The sequence below is a fragment of the Scomber scombrus genome, chromosome 22 (genome assembly GCF_963691925.1).
Source record: "Scomber scombrus chromosome 22, fScoSco1.1, whole genome shotgun sequence".
Lineage (NCBI taxonomy): Eukaryota > Metazoa > Chordata > Actinopteri > Scombriformes > Scombridae > Scomber > Scomber scombrus.
In genome coordinates this window covers 20,428,773-20,451,655 of record NC_084991.1, presented here as the reverse complement: position 1 = coordinate 20,451,655, position 22,883 = coordinate 20,428,773, and the positions used below count along the sequence as shown (strand labels likewise).

Genomic DNA, 22,883 nt, shown 5'->3' with positions numbered 1-22,883 from the left:
CTGAGGCCGTTTCTCACAAAGCAAATCCAAAACGACTGCATTGACATCTGGCTCGAAACAGGAAATATATGCTGGTGACGGAAGATGAAGGATCTTTTTTTATTGGAGTGAGGATGAGGAGCCCATTGAAGAAAACAATACTGATCACAAACAGACTGTTGAGGATCGTGTCAACAGAAGTGAAGACTTGGAAGTTGAAAGATGAACAACAAGTACTGACCTGACAACTGTATTACTGCTCTGGTATGGCACTCCACACTGAAATCTCATATTCATAGGATTGGTCTGTTGGAATCTTACATGGATGGGAATTCAAAGATTGAAATGAAATAATTTGGAAATGCAGCCTTAGTTAGTCATTCCATACTATATTCAAACATTTCTGCTGCGCTCCACTAAAACTGAATCCCCTAATCAACTTGTGTCTTTCAGAGTCACACACTTTAAGACTGCAGACCTGCTCTTTGACAGCAACATGTCAGGTGAGTGCAGCACATCAGAAAGTTGCATATAGTCCATGAACCCTGCAAACCTTGCTTTAAAGATCCAAGGATAGACAGTAATGCAGCTGAGAAATCTCAGAGTGATTTGTGTTGCTGTGATTGGGGTTAAATGGGTTGCTAAAAAAATACATTAACTATTTTAATGTATAGAGATTATCTTAGTCAAAGCTCATCTTAGACAATGTTTTACCTGAAAGTGTTTATTACTAAATGAAAGTAAGTGTATTATTAGGAGTGACAAAACAAATTAAAATTTTAGATAAAAAATTAAAAAAAGAAAAGCTACCATTCATCAGACCAGATCCCAGAACCAGCTAACATTTGATACCCCATTAATAAATGCTAAATATGGGAAGACTCTTCCAGTATTTTGCACCATTTAAATAGAATCATATTAAAATGTAAAAGTCACATCCTGTTGTACAAATTTTGGACTGTTTTAGAGATTATCTGTGTTGCTTCTGATGCTGCTTGACTGGTTGTGCGGTCTGGATCATCTGGTTCCTGTTACTACTGTTCTCCAGCACCACTCGGATCCCTCCTGCAAAAAAACACCTTGATTTCCAAGAGACTAAACCTGATTAAATAAAAGTTTCACAGGCCCTTTAATAAACTCACTGGATTATTTTTAATTAAGAATAAATTTGCAACACTTGAAAATTATGTTATGCTTCATGGAGGTCACTTGTCATGCCAGTGAATCTTTCATTGGATTTAGGTCTTAAAAACCTGGTTTTTAACTGAATGAAACACCTTAAGCAAACTCATATAGCATTTACATCGCCACTCCTTAGTGAGTGAACAAATAATGTGTAGAAAATGAGTAAACGAGTAAAAATTCAAAGTAATAATAAATCGCAAAATGTTACACATAAAGTATCGTCAGAATATCCACATGACCTCAAAACTATCAAAAGCTCAAAAATTGAAAAAATAAAAGTGCCAAAAGGCAAAAATGGTCCATTTACATCCTGTGCGATACATACTACATGAAAGTTTTCATGCTAAAAGCTTTTTTAACATTTTTCCTCTTCTTCGTTGCCTCCTGGCGAGAATAAGTGAAGCTGTTCTTTATTCAGCTCTCCCGTTTTCATTGTATCTGTCCGGAGCGGTACCATATAGTCTGTGTTGTCTGTGTCCGTTTCAGCGTCATTTATTGTCAGCAGCTTCTTCTCAGAGAGCCACACAGTCAGACGAGATACCAGCACAATAGTCCCAGTGGTCATGAGCATGATGGCAGTGCAAAAGGGGAATAAGCGGAATCGGCGGCCATCCTCTTGGATCTTGTCCCACGGCAGGGGAAGCACGTCAGGGAGGCCCAACTGGGGTTCCCCGACCAGAACTCGCAGAATCAGTGCCAACACAAAGCCAGAACATGCTCCGTAGTGGTTCACCCGCTGGGGTAGGAAGAAGGTGCATATCAGCTGGGGAGTCAGTATTGAATACAAGACATCTGCACTGACAATCCAGAGAAGGTTAACAGAGGTGGTTGTCATGGCGAGGCCCGCTCCCATCAGTCCGCAAAGGAAGATCGATACCTTGACCACCACAAGAATAGTTTTTTCCGATGCCTGAAAGAGAAGAAATTGTTTTGTATCCCGTTTTTAATTACATATAGTGACTAAGGTTAAATATGAAAATATGCCTGGCATTGACCCCGTCTGTTTTGACTGTTCCTGCTTTCCTTTATTCCTCCCTCCCTCCCTCCTTCTTTCCTCCCCTCCCTCCCTCCCTCCTTCCTTTCTTCCTTCCTTTCCTCCCTCCTTCTCTCTTTCTTCCCTCCCCCCTACCTTCCTTCTTTCCTCTGTCCTTCCTTCCTCTTTTCCTTTCTCCCTCCCTCCTTCCTTCCTTCTTTCCTTTCCTCCCTTACTCCCTCCCTCCTTTCCTTCCTTCCTTCCTCCTTTCCTTCCTTCCTCCCTCCTTTCCTTCCTTCCTTCCTTCCTTCCTTCCTCCCTCCTTTCTTTCTTTCTTCTCCCCTCCCTTCTTTCCTCTGTCCTTCCTTCTTTTCCTTCCTCCCTTCTGTCTTTCCCTTATTAAATCCCTTATCTATTACTGCTTATCCTTTAGTCATAAAACCAATCCGAGCTGACCTTGCGCAAGAGGCCAAACAATCACAGTGCTGACACATAGACAAGACTACCAATAGATAACCATTCATTCTCACATTCAGGCAATGTTGAGTCACGGTTTAGTCTAACCGTCATGTGACTTCATGCGACTGTGGGAACCCAGAAAAAAAAGATTTCCTTGTCTTTTTTCATAAGCTGTTTGTGGCTAAATGTGGTTGTTATTTATGTGCTTGTTATTTAAAGTTAACACAGCTCGTGCATATTGTATGACTAGTGGTAAATATGTGAGGAGTGACTCACTTGTTTGTAGATGATGTTCTTGAAGATATTTCGGCCCAGTTGAGAGGCCGAAGACAGAAGGATAGAGTCAATAGATGACATCACCGCCGCTGCGAGTGCTCCCATACCAATCAGAGATATGTAGACAGGGCAAAGGTGCTGAAGGGCAATTGGTAAGATCATACCAGCTTTGCCTTGTTCGAAGGGGGTGGGTGATCCGAAGGTGGTCTGGTTCCAATCTGACAGGCATTAAGCACATGTGATTAAAACAAACATGACTCAAAAGGGTTTTAAATATATTTATACACTGTGTATATGTATGATGGGCTATAGAGTGGACTTTAACCCTCCTGTTGTCCTCAGGTCAAGAAAGGACAGGAGGAAGGGAGGAAAGAAGGAAGGAAGGAAGGAAAGGAGGGATGGAGGAAAGAAAAGAAGGAAGGAAGGAAAGGAGGAAGGAACGAAGGAAAGAAGTAAGGAGGGATGAGGAAAAGAGGAAGGAGAGAAGGAAGGAAGGAAGGAAAGGAGTAAGGAGGGATGGAGGAAAAGAGGAAGGAGAGAAGGAAGGAAGGAAGGAAAGGAGTAAGGAGGGAGGGAGGAAAAGAGGAAGGAAAGGAGGAAGGAACGAAGGAAAGAAGTAAGGAGGGATGAGGAAAAGAGGAAGGAAGGAAGGAGAGAAGGAAGGAAAGGAGTAAGGAGGGAGGGAGGAAAAGAGGAAGGAGAGAAGGAAGGAAGGAAGGAAAGGAGTAAGGAGGGAGGGAGGAAAGAAAAGAAGGAAGGAAGGAAAGGAGGAAGGAACGAAGGAAAGAAGTAAGGAGGGATGAGGAAAAGAGGAAGGAAGGAAGGAGAGAAGGAAAGGAGGAAGGAAGGAAGGAAGAGGGAGCAAAGAAAGAGGGAAGGAGGGGGAGAACGAAGGAAAAAATTAAATAAAGAGGGAGGGAAGAAGGAACAGTCAAAAGAGATGGGGTCAATTTGACCCGGGAGGACGACAGGAGGGTTAATCAAAGATGGAGGATAGAATATATTAACTGCCAACATGGCCACACTTAAGGACAACACTTGGATCTATCAGGTCGGTGTACATTATTTTCAGATAACGGCATAATTCTGACATGGCCAACTAATTATAACTCATTTCAGCTACTCCATTTTTAGTTGTAAATCGGCCTAAGGTTTCTCCTTTTATCTAATAGTGCACACATGATTATTACAGTATTGACAAATATAGTGAAGATTTGTACTAGTAGATGCTGCCACTGCCCCAATGATGATTGATGGGATGCCAAGGATCAGGCATAATGCTGCTCCAGCGTAGCATGTGATCTTAGCTTGGGCATCAGTGGCTGAGGACAGGACTCTCTGGTAGAAGGACTGGTAGCAAAGCCCTCCAATGGACTTTGAGAGGAATAAAGGAAGATTTTTTTTTATTTGAGGGATATACAGTCAAGATCGGAGGAGTAATTGTAAAAGAGAACATTCTGGTGTTTCTATGTTTAATAATGTGATTGTAAAGTCAACAGAAGCATACTCGGCACATGCTTCTTTGGATAGATAACACTTTAACCCTCCTGTTGTCCTCAGGTCAAGGAAGGGAAGGAAGGAAGGAAAGAAAGGAAAGGAGTAAGGAAGGAGGGAGGGAGGGAGGAAGGAAGGAAAGGAGGAAGGAAGTAAGGAGAGAAGTAAGGGAGGAAGGAAAGATGAAGGAAGTAAGGAGAGAAGGAAGGGAGTAAAGAGAGAAGGAAGGGAGGAAGGAAAGAGGAAGGAAGTAAGGAGAGATGGAAGGGAGGAAGGAAGGAAGGAAGGAGGGAAGGAGGAAGGAAGGAAAGATGAAGGAAGTAAGGAGAGAATGAAGGGAGTAAAGAGAGAAGGAAGGGAGGTAGGAAAGATGAAGGAAGTAAGGAGAGAAGGAAGGGAGGAAGGAAGTGAGGAAAGAAGTATGGAAGGAGGAGAGAGCAAAGAAAGAGGGAAGGAGGGAAGAACGAAGGAAAAACTAAAGATAGAGGGAGGAAGGAAGGGGTCAATTTGACCCGGGAGGACAACAGGAGCGTTAAATCTATTTCTAACCCTGCATATTAGCTAACATTGATCATGCAGAAGCTTTTTTGTGATTGTTTCATATTGCTGCAACATTAAGCAGTTGACATGATGATAGTTGATGTCTGGGGGAACAAGAGCTATAACAACGTTTAGCTTAACTCAAATACAGGACGTGGTCGCCCACGAAACACTTCTGGCAGCGGCACTTTATGTCATCACATGGTAGCATTTTCCTTGATGTTGCAAATGTATTAGGACATAACAGGTGTACATTACCACTAACAGGAAGTTATCTATCCAGCGACCTGCATCTTCCAGCGCTAGCTTGCCAATCCATGGCGCCTGGTACAGTTTGGTCATTGCAGTAGAGGCGATGTCAGCAGAGGAGGGGCTTGTGAGGATAAAAGGGACACAAAGCCACTGCAATAAGGAGAAAAACAGGTCACTGAGTTACAAATATAGCAGTCCTGTAAATTGTATGTAGATGAATATCAGATATTGACATGTCTACTGCCATGGTAGCGGCTCTGTGAGCTTGCAACATGCTGGCAATAGAGGAAAACTCACATGATCACCAAAACTAATGGGATTCATTTGCTGGAGACCATGAATGTCCACCAAAGTTCAAAATCAACAGTTGTTGCGGCATTTCAATCTGGACCAAAGTGATGGAACATTTCTAGACCAATGCCACTAACTGGCTATGTGTGAATGTCATGTTCATACCAAGCCAACGAACACAAAGCCAAGCTGGATGACATCAGTATAGGCCACAGAATACAGCCCTCCCATCAATGTGTAAATGATTGCTACAGCAGCAGAGACGGCCACAGCTAGCGAGGACTGGATATCCAAGACGGTGCTTACTGTCCCACCTGTATTTAGAAAGAAACAAAAAGACTAAATTATACTCGTAAGATTTACAGTTGAGATTTCACTTTGCTGGTTGAGCAAGATGTTGACTTCACGTAGACTTGTTTATGACTTACCCAATGCACCAAGAATACATGCTACCCACAAGACATCTGCAAGGAGAGCAGGGATGAAGAGGACAGCAGCTATAGTGTTGCCGTATTTCTCTTGAAATGGGTCCATGAGGGTGACGTAATTCTTTTTCCGGATAGGTTTGACAAAGAAGAGTCCGCCTAAAGTCACACAAACGTAAATAAGGAGTTTTAGGTGTGTCTCTACTCACAGGCCGCTTCAAATGATTAATAGTCATATTCATCAGTCAGTCAGTCAGTAAGACACTTCCTTCATTACAGTGGTGGCATTTAATACTTTCCTTCTGCTTTCATTAACAAATGCCCAGAATAGTAAAACATTATACAGTTATGACATTTCTTGTACTCAGAGGCAGCTTACTTCCACTTTCAAACAAACTATTAGCCATCTCCGGAACAGATAGAAATAACATTTGTGATTTTATAGCACTGATATTTACAGTACTGTGCATTTTGTAGAACTATTATAAAAGGAGTTTCATCCTAAGCAGTTGTATATGATTGAAAACACTCACCAAATATCAGGTTAAGGGCAAAGGCAATGGGTCCGATGGCCCACACCAACCCCTTACTAGGATCGTAGACCACTTCAGCATTACCTAAAACATAGCCACCTCCCACCCAAGTGGCTGCAAAACAGGAGAATTCATACAGACGTTGAGAAAAAGAAAAAGTATGACGGATCAAATGGCTTTCAAACGGACATTTTGAGGACATTCAATCTTTGAGTCCAGGTTGATGATGAGCTCTAGTGTAATTATTTTCAACATGATTATTTTACCTGTCATAGTAAGGATGCTGACCCAGAGTTTTAGGTTCCGCCCTCCAACCATCACAACCTCACTGCGGTTCCCGGTACACTTCTTCTCTTCTTGTTTTGCCTTCCTGGACGCCCAAATACCAATGCCCAGTACGATCGCATAAAACACTGCAATGGACAGCATTCCTAGCCAGTTCACTGCCATCTTCACTGTCTGCGGGGGTCTGTAAGAGGGATACAGAAACATCACATACATGTATATAATCTAATAATAAAATCATATATTTACACACACACACACACATATATATATATATCCACATAGCCAAATACAAATGCGCCAACTATTGGCAGCATGTTCTCTGCATGTAGTCATGCTCACAAAGCCTTAAATGCCTTTAGCAATGGCAGAACTAATCAGACAGGAGTTCAAGAATCTGGGTGTTGGTGAGAATTAATTTGCTCTGCTATTTTTTTAATAAGCATAATCTCTCAAGGCTTTCAAAGTTGTCATTAAAATTTGGGTTTGGCTGAAATCCCAAATTTCCCTTCCCCTTTTCCTCACTTTGAAGTTTCTCGGAGAACTTCAAACTCACTCAGATTTTCTCACCCTGTCTGTTCTAGCTAATTTCGAGCCTCTCTCACACCAAAAATCTTGCCTGCTGGCTCGTCCACTCCTGACCTTCCCTCGACCCCGTGTCACACCTTAATCTTTACTGGCTCACTCATAGTTTGTTCCAGTAGCCTTGAGGATAATGAAGACAACTGTGCTGAGGGTCCTTGACTTTCTTAACTGCTCAAACCAAGATTTGATTGAATCTAACATACAGTCCGTTTTTTTTTCTTCAAACTTTTAAAATGTTTACCTACTCAGCCCAGTTCTGTCACATCTGCTGCTGTTAACTCATTGAGAACTACATTGTATTTTTATAACTTGATCTCGGTTTGATCAAAACTAAAAGTATACAAGTTCTAACACTCAGACTATTAAATGGCATATTTCTTTCACTCTTTGTTTTCCCAGGTTCCCAGACTTTTTTTTGGGTGTGTTTTCTTTGAATGAACCATCATTGCAGGCATTTATAACCAAACACCTATACATATAAAAGTATCTTTATAAAACTGCTGCTGTGATAGTTTGAAATTAAATCTGATCTTCTGTTGCTGTATGGACCAACCCAGCTGCGGGTTCCAAGAGTGAAATGGAAACATGAACAAAACCTCAGTCATGAACTGACAAAATACAGACAGCACATGAAGTGTCCCACCAGGTATAAAAACACATTGCACCACTGCTGCACCTCTCTCTCTGACCTCCCTTCTGGTTCATCTTCTCTTGACTCAACAGGCAGAAATCAAGATCTGCAGAGTCTCTGGTCAAAACTGTGTTGAGATGGATAAGCTAGTTTGGAGCTGCAGCCCTAGATAAACTAAATTCAACACATGCATGTGTATGGTTGGATGTCCTTTTCTGGTCTTTTGTTTGGTTGTAATCTGTATCTCTGTCTTGGTACAGCTGGCAGATTGTTATTCTGTTTCTGTCTAGGAATTGACAAACAAGTGAGTCCCAGAACCAGCTGGCTTCTCTGTAGCTGAGGACCTTGAATGTGTCAGGGACAACTTTCTTTGTAAAATTTGAATGCCCCCTTGAATTTTTTTTATAATTAATGAGCATCTTCCTAGATTTACTCATGCATTATTTGGAGTTCACACATCACTGACATTGTGACACCTTACGTCAACTTTTGCATGCGTTTATCTTTTTTGTTGAAAACTTAGCGGTGATGTGTCTCATTTGTCAGAACACTATGAAGACTCACTTTGCACACAACAGTAGTTTTACAGCTAAAACTGAGCAAGCTCACAGAAGTAGAGACATATTCCTGCATAACCTGACACTGACAGAGGAGATCAGAGGTAGCAAAAAGAAGCTATGCTGAAAAACTGAATAGATTTTCTGGGGAAGAAACCCTGCAGGACATGTCCATGTGCGTGAGGGATATCCTTTCCTAGACAAACACCTTCACATCTTTGACTTTAACAGCTCACATGAGTTAAAAAGACAACCCTGCATGACCTAAACAACTCTCGTTGCAAACAGGATACATGCCTAAGACTCCCCATCAGTACGAACTATAGAAATGTATTATAAATGAGCTGAAACATTGTCAATAATCCAAACCTAGCCAAGTCCATTCTGCTCTTGATGTAGTCCTCCTGCATGTTAAATAGTTCCTAAACCTTTCCCCTAATGCTGTGTATAAGCATGTGTAGCAGGAGCAGGTATGAAAGCATTAGAGAGGTTGTTGACAATGCCCCCTGGAGGAATTTCACCCCCAGGAAATTATAAATAAGGAAGAAAAGGGCACATAGGAGCACGTGTACCATCAAAAGTGTGTTTATTTAAACAATATTTTAAAGATAGTCAGATTCGTAGCAGACACTGTATAAGAAAATCCAGAGCAGTCAGTTATATTGCGGGTGTGTAGCCCCTTGCACAATGTTACAAGGGCCCCAAAATAACAAACGAAGAGGCAGGAGAAACCAGGGACAGGGCTGGGGCTTACCACGGCGGCAGGGGACAAAAGGAGGGAGGATCCGAAACTAACCCACCACCTGTGACACTGCACACCAACGAAAAGGGGATTGTAAAAGGACACCGCCAGGGAATAAGACTGCCGCGTGCTAGGTCCTCAGCATCTGTCCAGCAAAAGAAAGAAATAATTAAACAGGCTCATTGTAAGACAACAAATAGTGTGCAAATATTAACAGTCAACACACAAATTACACAAGAACAAAAATCACACATTGCTAGGAGGTAGCAAAGTAACACATCCTACAAATAATGTAACAAAAAAATGATTCAATTACCAAAAATAACTCAAAAGCAGTCTTTGCAAATACTTGAAACCGATAGATCAGAAACACTGATGATGACGTAGAGAATACATCAACTAAAGAAAGAAAAGAAATGAAAAAATCCACTCCACAATTAAAAAAAAAAATTGGATGACTGCTCGAATATATAAAAACGATCGTGAGAGCCAGACCGCAGGTGGACGCGTGAAGCAGCGGTGGAAATAAACTGGAGAGAATGAAGAGGAGGAGGAGGAGGAGGAGCCAACACAGCGGTTTCATTCAGGAGGGGCCGCCAATGACGGGCCACACACTGGAGTGCAGCCTAAAGAAAAATATAAACGTTATCAATTAAAGGCTCGCATTTAAGCCTGATCCAATTGAAATATAAAGTCATACATACCAGAGAACAGAGGAGAAGCCTCAGACGCAGGAGGGCACGGGCCGCAAACCCCGTCACTCAGTCACTACACAGCAGAAAAAGAGAAAGAGGGTTACAGTTAACGGAAAACTCTGATTGTCGGATGGCATACGCAGACTAACGTTAGCAGCCTACCTCACAGACAAAGCTGCCTTCCCCCCCCAGGAGCTCAAAGTGGAGCAATTCACCCCCTCGGACCTGCTTCCACACCGGGGAGCGCTACAAAAGGAGCGAGACAGTTGTAACCACTGAACGCACGAGACGAACGCAGGGAAGATGCGAAGCGCGCGCCTACCTTACATGTGAGAGGATACGGCGCAGGGATGCTATGATTTAGCCACGCCAAACAAAACCTCCGCCACGTCGGACTGCAGTCACAATAGCGGATGTCGCTCGAAAGAGGAAGAAGAGGGATAAAGGGTGCTCACACGCCTAAATATATAGGGCGCACGGTGCCGCCCCACAATTAAGGTGCCTGTGATGCTGGCGTAGTGCCATACAGTGGTAGGGAGGGAGACGACCCATCTGATGGACGCTCATTAACCCCGAGAATACACGGAAGAGCGACGAAATGCGGAACACCACAAAAATAGCTTTTTTTATGCGGCGAAGGGGGGAGGGGGGGCGTTACTTTTCATTTCTGTCATTCTGTGTGCTGCAGTAATAAACTACCGATGGGAATCAAACAACATTGCTAACATGTTCTCTGAAGTGAGATAGGAAGCCCAAGAGAGGTCAAACCACTATGAAAAAAAGGGAAATCTTATAAATAATCTTCATCTTTGATAAGAGATTATGTGCGCCATGGAGAGAGAGGCGTCGCTCTTGCTGATGATCTGGTTTATTTGAGGAGTAAAAAAGACGCTGCTACAGTATGCCTGTCTGTGCGTGTATCTTAGGGCGGTGTGATCATGACGTTAGTCACCTACGTACCCGAAATAAACCTAGCCTATTTCATAAGTTGTGTGTGAGGTGGGTTTGAACTTGAAGCCAAATAAGGACGCACTTAACTATTACAGTTCAAACTCAGCAGTCACACTAAGCAGGCTGATGATCTCTGTCCATACAGCATCATTATCATTGTATAACGCGATGTTGCACAGTATGCATCTGCAGAAACAGACACAATAAGTTAATTTTCTATATATTTTATCTATAAAAAACTTTCCAACTTTTTTTTGGTCGCACTTAAATAAAGATTGCATGACAACTTGATTCTGACAAGTCACGCGACATCATTTCCCAAAAGTTATGACAACTAATTGCAGTTATGGGATGTTTGGAAATGTAGCCAGTTAATATTTATAACGTTTTTTTGTGAATATACATGATTCATCTCACAATTAATCCAAGCTGTGGAAATTCACAAGCAAATACAGTATATGGGTCAATGACGTATAAGGATTTTCTTGTTGGCACAAGATGAATCATGTGACCATGATTCATCTTGAAATTATATAAATAAAAGATCATCATTTACAAAAATTAAAAAAAGCAAATACTTTGTTTCCAAACACTTTATATTACTGAAAACTTGTTAAAAAAAAAAAAAAAAAGATGTGAAACGTGTTAAGTAATTTAATTTATTTCAAGATGAATCATGGTCGCACCACATGACTTTTTTTAAGGCCAGTGCCAATTAATCTTGTAAAAACCCACTAAAATCACTTTCAAATGTATAATATGAACTTTCAGGTACACAACATTCTGAATGTTTGAACTACTGCATTAGATATGCTTGTTTTTTATTATTCTAAAATTGAGTTGTTTTAAATCCTTATACATCATTGACCCATATGATGTGTGGACATCTCGAGGGATGTGTCTTGAGCCTTTCTGTTGTTCCCCTTGATGAGTGATGACACACAACTGTACTCAAAGTGGAGTCCACGTCACATGATAAAGTACACAGATGACAAGACAGTGGTGGGCATGAGACTGCTTACAGAGAGGAAGTGAAGCTTTTTGCAGACTGGTGCAGGAGCAACAGCCTTGTACTAAATGTCGAAACAACCAAAGAGATGGTGATCGATCTCAGGAGGAAACAGCCCATGCACACCCTGATCTTTATCAGAGGAACTGCTGTGGAGACTGTACAACTTGTCCTGGTCCCTGCACACCTCCTCTCTGGTAAAAAAAAAAGGCTCACCAGCATCTACATTTCCTGCAGCGGCTCAACTCAATCCATCCATCCTCACCACCTTCTACAGGCTGGGGCACCATAGAGAGCGTTTTGACCAGCAGCAGCATCTCTCTCTCTCTCTCTGCTATATGAACTCTAACACCTCAGCCAGAAAGGCCCTGAGGACAATCGGTGAGGTCAGCAGAGAGAACTATTGGGGTCACACTGCAACCTATAGAGGATCCGGCCCTAAAAAACGCCTGCTGGCTACAACAACTAGCATCCTGAGAGACTCCATTCACCCCTGTCACAGACTTCTCCCTCTCACCTTCAGGCTGTGAGGATCAGTAAAAGCTTCCACAGCTGCTATCAGACTGCTAAACAAAATAACACACTGCTGACTCGGCTTTGTCTTGTTCTCTCATCCATAATCAGGCAGCTGTTACGCAAATGTACAATATTATTTATTTAAGTGCATGTTTACATTCCTCACACCTCATACCTGTGCTATGTCCAGCAATTATTTACATTATCCAGTTTTTATACATATGTTTATATACATATTTTATACATAGAGACACACAGATATAAAAAAGATATGTATAAAATATGCACTTAAATAAATGCTGAGTGGCAAGAAAGTGAATCTTGAATCTTGGATTGTGAGATTAAGTTTTCCTGAGTTATTTGAATTTAGCAGTAAAATAAAATCAGGGAGAAAAAAAGTCTATTTCTAAATTGTCTAAAATTCACACTGCAGCTAAATCTGTAAATTTCTACAACTTAGAAAAAACACCACTAAAATACTAAATTCAAACTTATTACAAAACATAATGTAGCAACATAATTCTACTAAAAGATGAAAGAAAGAAAGGAAGGAAAGGAGGAAGGGAGGGAGGGAGGAAGGAAGGAAGGAAGGAAGGAAGGAAGGAAGGAAGGAAGGAAGGAAGGAAGGAAGGAAGGAGCGAGGGAGGGAGGAAGGGAGGAAGGGAGGAAGGAAAGGAGGAAGGACAGAAGGAAGAGTGGAAGGAAAGAGAAAGGAAGTAAGGAGAGAAGGAAGGGAAGAAGGAAGGAAGGAAGGAAGGAAGGAAGGAAGGGAGGGAGGAAGGGAGGAAGGAAAGGAGGAATGAAGGAAGGAAGGAAGGAAGGAGAGAAGGAAGAGTGGAAGGAAAGAGAAAGGAAGTAAGGAGAGAAGGAAGGGAAGAAGGAAGGAAGGAAGGAAGGAAGGAAGGAAGGAAGGAAGGAAGGAAGGAAGGAAGGAAGGAAGGAAGGAAGGAAAGGAGTAAGGAGCGAGGGAGAGAGGAAGGGAGGAAGGGAAGAAGGAAGGAAAGGAGTAAGGAGCGAGGGAGGGAGGAAGGGAGGAAAGAAGGAAAGAAGGAAGGAAGGAAAGGAGGAAGGAAGGAAAGAAGGAAGGAAGGAAAGGAGTAAGTAGGGAGGGAGGAAGTAAGGAAGGAAGGAAGGAAGGAGAGAAGGAAGGAAGGAAGGAAATGAGTAAGGAGGGAGGGAGGGAGGGAGGGAGGGAGGAAGGAAGGAATGAAGGAAGGAAGGGAGGAAGGAGGGAGGGAGGAAGGAAAGGAGTAAGGAGGGAGGGAGGGAGAAAAGAATGAAGGAGAGAAGGAAGGAAGGAAGGAAGGAAGGAAGGAAGGAAGGAAGGAAGGAAGGAAGGAAGGAAGTAAGTGAGGAAAAAAGTATGGAAGGAGGAAGGAGCAAAGAAAGAGGGAAGGAGGGAAAGAACAAAGGAACAATTAAAGAAAGAAGGTAGGAAGGAAAGAAGGAACAGTCAAAAGAGATGGGGTCAATTTGACCCGGGAGGACGACAGGAGGGTTAAGAATATTAGACTGGCACAGTTCAGTTTCTTCTCTCATAATAAATTGGTAAATGTATATACTGTTAGTTACCTTTATTGCCTTTGGAAAATGTTCAAGTTTTAGTTGGTATCCGTCCAATATTTGAAGAGAGGCACCCTTCGGCCCTTCACGGGAGAAACAGCGTGTGGTTTTAACCCCTTTTTGCATAACAAGTAACTGATAGCTGAATGTGCTTGTAACCACACCCAACTACAAATGGCACAAAGACTAAGAGCTAGATCGGACTATAGCTCATCAGGTATTATAACCGCTATAGGTTGACTAAGAAATGACCAGATGTTTGATATACAAAAGCACTGAAATCACCTGAGTGAGGCCACGTTGTGCAGGATGTATTTACTACTTACTTGAGTGGCTATATTCTTTATTTTTATATTATTAACAATATTTTTGTATTAATACTGAGCTTTGTAGTCGAGTCTTTTAGCTCATTGTAGTGGTTTTACAGCCCTAAATACTAAATCTCTGCACACCTGAGTAGGGGCAGGTGCATAGGAGGAAAGTGTAACCTGAATAACCTACAGCTATATGTTTATTGGATCTTTGAGTCTATCTGAATTGAGTTTATCTAAAGGTCGGATGGACTAATAGACTTAAACATTACGTTTCAATAAACATATAGCAGTGAGCGAGACTATGAGTGGGAGCTTTTTTACATTTTGTCATTTTTACAGCCCTAAACACAACATACATTTAAACTGCTTGTCTCTACTACTATCAGCATTGTTTTCAGCCACAGGTTTTGGTTAGCAACTAGCCAGTGGACTGAGTGCACCACTAAAAAAACACCACTAAAATACTAAATTCAAACTTATTACAAAACATAATGTACCAACATAATTCTACTAAAAGATGAAAGAAAGAAAGGAAGGAAAGGAGGAAGGGAGGGAGGGAGGGAGGAAGGAAGGAAGGAAGGAAGGAAGGAAGGAAAGTAGTAAGGAGCGAAGGAGGGAGGAAGGGAGGAAGGAAGGAAGGAAGGAAGGAAGGAAGGAAGGAAGGAAGGAAGGAAGGAAGGAAAGTAGTAAGGAGCGAAGGAGGGAGGAAGGGAGGGAGGAAGGAAAGAAGGGAGGAAGGAAGGAAGGAAGGAAGGAAGGAAGGAAGGAAGGAAGGAAGGAAGGAAGGAAGGAAGGAAGGAAGGAAGAATGGAAGGAAAGAGAAAGGAAGTAAGGAGAGAAGGAAGGGAAGAAGGAATTGTTTTCAGCCACAGGTTTTGGTTAGCAACTAGCCAGTGGACTGAGTGGAAAGCATTTTATTTTTCCTCTGGAATTGGTTGAAAACCCAAAAACAGAGAAGGAGAAAAAGCTACTGCTCTTTAGGCTGACTAATATGCACCACACTGTGTAGGCAACAGAGATTCCCAGATTCACATGCCCTACAGCAATATTTAAAAAAAACCAGAACAACCAGAACAGGTTCCTCATACAGTCACCATTAGTCCTTCTCCATGTGCCAACACTTCCTGGGAAAAAAAGGACAATAGATCGGTTTACTGATGAGTAAGTGTGAATCATTTGGTAAAAGGTGTGTTTGGTGTGCCTTTATTGCGCAACACTATTTATTACTGTCATCTGTGCACCCATATTTGTATTGTGGTTTGTCTTCAGTCTCCCTTTTCATAATTTATATAAGGTTTACAAATATACTGTAACACACTATAATGTAGTTTTAGTGTGTAAGTGTTTATTAATGTACAGTACTTGTCATCAGTTATAACTTTGAAGACGTATTTTTACAACTGAGTCATTAACTCATACTTTTTTCCTCACTTCCTTCCTTCCTTCCTTCCTTCCTTCCTTCCTTCTCTCCTTCATTCCTTCCTCCCTCCCGCCCTCCTTACTCCTTTCCTTTCTCCCTCCCTCCCTCCCTCCCTCCTTCCTTCCTTCCTTCCTTCCTTCCTTCCTTCCTTCCTTCCTTCCTTCCTTCCTTCCTTCCTTCCTCCCTACTTACTCCTTTCCTTCCTTCCTTCTTTCCTTCCTTCCTCCCTCCCTCCCTCCCTCCCTCCCTCCCTCCCTCCTTACTCATTTCCTTCCTTCCTTCCTTCTCTTCTTCCTTCCTTCCTTCCTTCCTTCTTTCCTTCTTTCCTTCCTCCCTCCCTCCCTCCCTCCTTACTCATTTCCTTCCTTCCTTCCTTCTCTCCTTCCTTCCTTCCTTCCTTCCTCCCTCCCTCCTTACTCCTTTCCTTCCTTCCTTCCTCCTTTCCTTCCTTCCTTCTTTCCTTCTTTCCTCCCTTCCTCCTCCCTTCCTCCCTTCCTTCCTCCCTTCCTCCTGTCCTTCCTTGACCTGAGGACAACAGGAGGGTTAAAGTGTGTTATAAACCATTTATTAAATGTTTAAATACTGCATATGTTTAATAGGGGGACTCGTAAGTGTTACTTGTGCTGCTTTCACATACTCAGAGCATTTTATATTAAATAATAATGATAAAATAATGCATAAAATTGAATGTACTGACATGCATGTAACAGAGAAAGAGGTGGTTACATGGCACCGCTTTGGTCTAGACTGCAATATCTCAACTAAGGGGGATATACATGACTTGCCATGGAATTTGGTACAGATGTCTCTTTTGTTCAGAGGATTAATGCTAATGACTGTTGATCTCTCTGATCTTTCGTCTAGCACCACCAGCAGGTCAGATTTATTAAAAAGTCTCCGTCTGTATTCGATGGATCGGAATTCATGGTTCCTAAACAACATATCCTATAGTGTCATCAAATGGGAGTGAGAAAATATGGCGTTAGATATTACATTAGTTATGAAAAGAAGATCCTTAATGTGTGTAATTTGGTTAAAGACATAGTTTAGCGATACCATAGTTGTGGGGTCATTTTTACTGTTTTTTCTACTTTCCTCAGAAACTAATAAATATCTTAGGACAGACTTTTTTTTATATGATGTAGTCTGAAGTATGTCAAACGACAATATCAGGCTGTCTTGGCTCAATTGTTGAGTGTCTATGGGATCAAATAACATTATCATGATCCAAGAATGGAGCGAATCTCTGCAGGTAAACTAAGGAGGAAGCCTTTTCTAACCATTGTCTGAGGGTTGGCCCACATTCTCAGACTTTGAAAAACACCCTGCACTAAACTAAGATGATATAAACATACCTCATTAATATTAGCACACCAGCACTGCTATTGTGCATAAGTACTGCTTCACATAGCCAGAAGCATGACTGTAGACTTTAAGTGTTGTTTTGATTATAGATTATTTAGTCGTGAATATTTAATTATATAAAGAAATACTGAAGATTTGAAGCCATGTTTTCAGAAGCTTTGAAGTTCACAAAGGCATCATTAATTCACATGCATTCATAAGGTTAAACAAAACATTTAAGAATTTTCATTGAAATGTCCACTTTAAATTGTATATTGCACTTTATTTTTATTTTTATTTTTATTTTTATTTTTATTTTTATTTTTATTTTTATTTTTATTTTTATTTTTATTTTTATTTTTATTTTTATTTTACTTTATTTTTATTTTTTAATTTTTATTTTACTTTATTTTACATTATTTTTAATTTTAATTTTAATTTTAATTTTAATTTTAATTTTAATTTTAATTTTAATTTTAATTTTAATTTTAATTTAATTTTACTCAATTTTTTATTTAATTTTTTTATTTTAAATTTTTCAGACCTTGCTGTTTTTCTTATTTAGTATTTAATATATTGTATTCTATAATTAATTTTTTAGTATATTGTTCTTTGATGTTTTTGTGTATTAAGCTGCTGGACCCTAAATTTCCCCAAGGGGATCAATAAAGTTTACATCTATCTATCTATCTCTATCCTATCCTGAAGAAAACACTATTCTCTGCTTCTCTGATCTGATGCACCAGGAGAAGCTGAAGGGTGATCAACCATCTGTGACCTCGTGTTGCTAAAAAGTCATTGATAGTCTCTGGTAGCATTTCAGGTATCCTAGCAACCACTACCGCCTTGTAATCAGACCTCCAGCAACATATCAGCAGAAGACGAGCTCTGTTAATGACTGCAATGAGGATCAGGTGTTACCCAGTTGTAAAGATACACTGTTTGTTTGTTGGTGGCGCTTCATTGTAGACATTTAGGCCTTTTTTATAACCTCACTGATGATTAACAGTCCAACAGAAACATTATGGGATGGCTGGGTGCAGCATTGACTGATTTTTCAATACAGTGAAATGGTAAGAAAAAGGACATAAACAGAAATGAGATGAAGGAATAGTGGACAAAAGGAAACTCAATGGATTCTTTCAGCTTGCAAAAAAATGTTCACTACCACCAGATTGATGCGGTTGGCACAGACGATGATTTACAATACAGATGGGCAAATTCTTCTCTGATTTTCCTGGCTACCGGAAAAGTCAAGTGGATTCAGTGGAAATCATTCTTGGCCTAGAATAATAGTTGAAAGTGGAAAACATTTCATAATATCAACCAGTACCTATGCCAAAATGACATTCTGGAAACATTTTGCTTCAGAGGAACAGCTTTTGCTTCCAAAAATAGGAAAAATACAAACAATGGAAGAGAATAAAAATAGTGTTATAGTGTAGTGAGATTGAGGATAACCTTTAATTCTGTCATTCATCCTGCTCTACTTAACCAAAACAGCACTCTGCCAAGTAAAACCCTTCTACCTCAAACTACTGTTGTTATTGGGGTAATTAAGGTCAACAGTTGGCAGGTTGACTAACTTCACGTCAGAGGCTGGATGCCCTTTTCTTTTTTAACCCTCCTGTTGTCCTCGGGTCAAGGAAGGAAGGGAGGAAGAATGAAGGAAAGAAGGGAGGGAGGAGGGAAGGAGGGAGGAAGGAAAGAAGGAAGGAAGGAAAGAAGGATAGAGGAAAGAAGGAAGGAAGGAAGGAAGGAAGGAAGGAGGAAGGAGGGAAGGAAGGAAGGAAGAAAGGAAAGAAGGAGGGAGGGAGGAAGGAAGGACAGAAGGAAGGGAGGAAATAGAGAGAGAGGGAGGGAGGGAGGGAGGAAAGACGGAAGGAAGGAAGGAAAGAAGGAAGGGAAGAAGGAGGGAGGGAGGAAAGGAGGAAGGGAGGAAAGAAGGAAGGAAAGAAGGGAGGGAGGAGGGAAGGAGGGAGGGAGGAAAGAAGGAAGGAAGGAAAGAAGGATAGAGGAAAGAAAGAAGGAAGGAAGGAAGGAAGGAAAGAAGGAGGTAGGGAGGAAGGACAGAAGGAAGGGAGGAATGAAAGAGAGAAGGATGGAAGGAAGGAGGAGGGAAGGAGGAAGGACAGAAGAAAGGGAGGAAAGAAGGAAGGAAGGAAGGAGGAAGGAGGGAAGGAAGGAAGGAAGGAAAGAAGGAGGGAGGGAGGAAGGAAGGACAGAAGGAAGGGAGGAAATAGAGAGAGAGGGAGGGAGGAAAGACGGAAGGAAGGAAGGAAGGAAGGAAGGAAGGAAGGAAAGAAGGAAGGGAAGAAGGAGGGAGGGAGGAAAGGAGGAAGGGAGGAAAGAAGGAAGGAAGGAAAGAAGGAACAGTCAAAACAGACGGGGTCAATTTGACCCGAGAGGACAACACAAAGGTTAAGCTTCCCCTCCCTGCAACCCTTGGACCCGATTTAGGAAGAAGGAAGGAAAGAAGGGAGGGAGGAGGGAAGGAGGGAGGGAGGAAAGAAGGAAGGAAGGAAAGAAGGATAGAGGAAAGAAGGAAGGAAGGAAGGAAGGAAGGAAGGAAGGAAGGAAGGAAGGAAGGAAGGAAGGAAGGATGGAAGGAAGGAAAGAAGGAGGTAGGGAGGAAGGACAGAAGCTGAGCTGAGGATTTCTTAAAGGTCTACACAATGGTACCATGAAAAGAAATAGAGTTTAAAAGTAAAGGCAGCACATTTTCAATTATTTTGTCATACCTGGATTTGCTGTGATATATAATTAAAGTGGCCACATTGTGCTTTTCATAATCCTTCCTCATGGAAAGATGGGCACCCAAAGAGGAAAAATAACTCCACTGTCCTGACTCATGTAGTATGTTGAGGTGTGTCACTGCTAGATCAGCATCTACAATTAGCTCCTAACGAGAATGAGCGTCTGCAGCCATAATAGCTGTATTTAAGCACAGTGAGAGATATCGTCATCCTTCCCAATGCAGGGCAATGTTTTTATCTTCCTCAGCCTTGGTGGGGTATAATTTCCTCCCTGCTTTAGTAACTTTGCTGCTAAAAAAATGTGGTATTTTAGAGGAAGTGTGGTCTAAAAGGTGGTCTGCTCAGTCACTCAAGCTCCAACTTGACGATGCAAACGTACATGCATAGTGCTCACACACACACACACACACACACACACACACACACACACACACACACACACACACACACACACACACACACACACACACACACACACACACATATAAAAAATAGATATATTTTTTAATTCAAACCACTAATTTTAGCTTTACTTCTCCTCCCAGCTATTCCAGGCTGATGGAGACGGTACTTTTGCCCCACTGGATGGTGTTAAGGAATCAGACTAGCAGTCTTACTGGCTTGGCTCTCGCTGAAGATTGTGGAAATATACCGCCTTAAAATGTTTGTTACCAGTAATGAGTTGTGCTATCTACTTTTATCTGAACATCCTAAACGGAGCAAGGGACTGACAAGGACCCAGAGTGCAGGAAATCCTGAGAGATGAAAGGTACAAGACGGTTGCTATGAGAGGAATAAGTAGTAGTTTTAAAATGGATTTATTTTTAATGGATATCACTGTTTTAAGATAGTTGTCTGGGAGAGCAAGTTTTATTGTGTGGTGTTGGATGTCTGAGGTTTCTGGCATAACTTCACCTACTTCCAAAGTGCATGGAGAAAGGAATATCTTGGGTTAATGGCTAATGGTTAATATTACCATCAGTTTCATTTTGAGCAAATTTTTACATTGATACATCCAAGATGGTACAGTATGTTTCCACGGCTCTTTGTTCATATACGTACAGATGCGAGGTGTGCTCAAATCTATGCATGTTGTGTTAGACATTGTTTCAGGTAAAAGGAGGCTTCCGTTGGCCTAATGCTCTCAAACAGAAGACTAAAATAATGTTGATATATGTAACTCATAGTCCGGTTTCAGTGGACTAGCACAACGCACAGATGTACCCTAAAAAAAGGAATGAAAATGTAATTTAGCTTTGTCCTCATATCCAACAGGGATGCATCGTCCTGCTCTGAGGGGCAGGTGAGAATCTGGGCCAACCTTCTTCTTCAGCTGAACCCAGGCGGGGAGTTCTGGTCCTCTGAAATGATGCGACCGTGGAAGTAACTTAAAACTGCATTCTATCAAAAGGCCACCAGGGGGCGACCGTTTTGGTGTCAAAAGGACTTCCGTCTCTATACACGTCAATGGAGAATTCACCAACTTCTCACTTGATTTATAACCTCAGTAAACGTTTTCAAAATGTGTTTATGGTCTCAATCGCTAGTTTAAAGCCTTCTTCAATGCAGTATGATGTTTATTTCTGAAATGTTCAAGAAAAATTCAGGGTTTGTAGGCAAGGCGGGCTTGCTGTGCAACAAGAAGCCATTGGGGATGTTGGTGAGTTTATGTGGCCTGTTGGTTGTCAATGAGAGGAATGACTGGAACACAGTATGAAGGCAGGGATCTTGGCAAGGTGGCTGGGAGCTAATATCATGGGGTGGAGAGTGCTTTGTGCGGACACAGAAGTGAAACGAAAGGTAAAGACACAGCTACAAAGGTCAATATTTACACCTACTACTAATAAGACTGTTCTACCTCCAACTCAGATGCAAAAGACTGTGAATCTTGATCATTCACACACATACTCTCTGTCTTTAACTGTGCTGGAACCAAAGCTGTCAACCCCCCCACACACACACACACACACACACACACACACACACACACACACACACACACACACACAGCCGTCTGACAAGCAGCAAGATACTTTCTTGGGTTCACCCCTGAAGGTTATCTTGCTTTAAAGATGACATAAATCTTGAGATGCCAATTGCTATTTTAGAAAAAGGTAAAAGAATACAGGCTCCTACAAATGGTAAATGGACTGTACTTATATAGCACCTTTCTAGTCTTTTCAACCACTCAAAGCACTTTACACTACAACTCATTCACCCCATTCACACACATTCATACACTGATGGCAGGCGCTACCACGCAGGGTGCCAACCTGCACATCAGGAGGAAGCTAACCATTTACACACATTCATACACCGTTGGCACAGCAACAGGAGCAATTTTGGTGTTAAGTGTCTTGCCCAAGGACACATCGACATGTGGACTGGAGGAGCCGGGAATCGAACCAATCTTCAAATTGAAGGACGACTGCTCTACCTCCTGAGCCACAACCTCCCATTTCTCTATCAAACAGACAATTTAGGACCCATCCAGCAGGCGGCTAGCTCTCCTGGAGCAACAATTGTTTACTGAAGATATCTGGAAAAGTTTTCACATGTCAAACAGTTTTTTTCAATTTGGGATTCATCAGAAATATACAAAGCAAAGAAAAGTTTCAACTTTAAAAATACCTGTTGTGGAACCAGAATCCATATTCGATAAATCACTGGTACAAAAGTTAAATGCCTAAACTTGAAGATCCTTCATTTCTTTTTGCCTATTACATTCAGGAATGTTGTTGATACCATGTTAATTACAGAACCTTTGTCTGCCACCACACTCTCAACATCATTGAGGCCACACAGTATTTACCCCCCATTACCACTGACCTTAGCCTCTAACTGTGTCACTTCCATGCCGTCGACAAAGAATCGCTCGCCACTCGTCTGACCTCCCGACCTCATCAAGAGTAATCTCCCCCTCTGGACTGGATCTCACAGAGCCAGTCACACTGAGTCAGAAAGTCAGTCCACACTGAAGTCACAGGGTAAGTCTGCTGCTTTTGACTTCTATATGACAATATGGGATTGTTCTGGGTGCTTAGTCATTCAAGTCATATATTGTAATGACTTGACCTTTTTCTGAAAGGGAGCTCACGAATGAATGGA

The 22,883-nt window shown here is 41.6% G+C and overlaps 1 protein-coding gene across 2 annotated transcripts; it reads right to left on the bottom strand.

The window, feature by feature from the left end:
- Nucleotides 1-1,003: 1,003 nt before the first annotated feature.
- Nucleotides 1,004-10,473, bottom strand: LOC134004454 (high affinity choline transporter 1-like). Of its 2 annotated transcripts, XM_062443730.1 has the most exons (12): nucleotides 10,230-10,473; nucleotides 10,065-10,148; nucleotides 9,912-9,975; nucleotides 9,220-9,352; nucleotides 6,674-6,876; nucleotides 6,408-6,521; nucleotides 5,878-6,033; nucleotides 5,615-5,763; nucleotides 5,165-5,308; nucleotides 4,093-4,246; nucleotides 2,873-3,090; nucleotides 1,004-2,074 (listed from the first exon to the last, which is right to left on the bottom strand). In XM_062443730.1, the coding sequence occupies exons 5-12, from the start codon at nucleotides 6,855-6,857 to the stop codon at nucleotides 1,520-1,522; spliced, it is 1,674 nt and encodes a 557-aa protein (XP_062299714.1). In that variant the 5' UTR covers nucleotides 6,858-6,876; nucleotides 9,220-9,352; nucleotides 9,912-9,975; nucleotides 10,065-10,148; nucleotides 10,230-10,473; the 3' UTR covers nucleotides 1,004-1,519. The 2 variants fall into 2 exon arrangements, with proteins under 2 accessions (XP_062299714.1, XP_062299715.1); XM_062443731.1 differs by having other exon boundaries at nucleotides 10,065-10,260.
- Between the last annotated feature and the right edge of the window lie 12,410 nt (nucleotides 10,474-22,883).

Coding starts and splice junctions, on each gene's coding strand:
- LOC134004454 (XM_062443730.1), bottom strand. CDS start 6,857: ATGGCAGTGAACTGGCTAGGAATGCTGTCCATTGCAGTGTTTTATGCG. Junction 6,034..6,407: donor TGCCCTTAACCTGATATTTG/GTGAGTGTTTTC, acceptor GTGTGACTTTAG/GCGGACTCTTCTTTGTCAAA. Junction 5,309..5,614: donor GCTTTGTGTTCGTTGGCTTG/GTATGAACATGA, acceptor TCCTTATTGCAG/TGGCTTTGTGTCCCTTTTAT.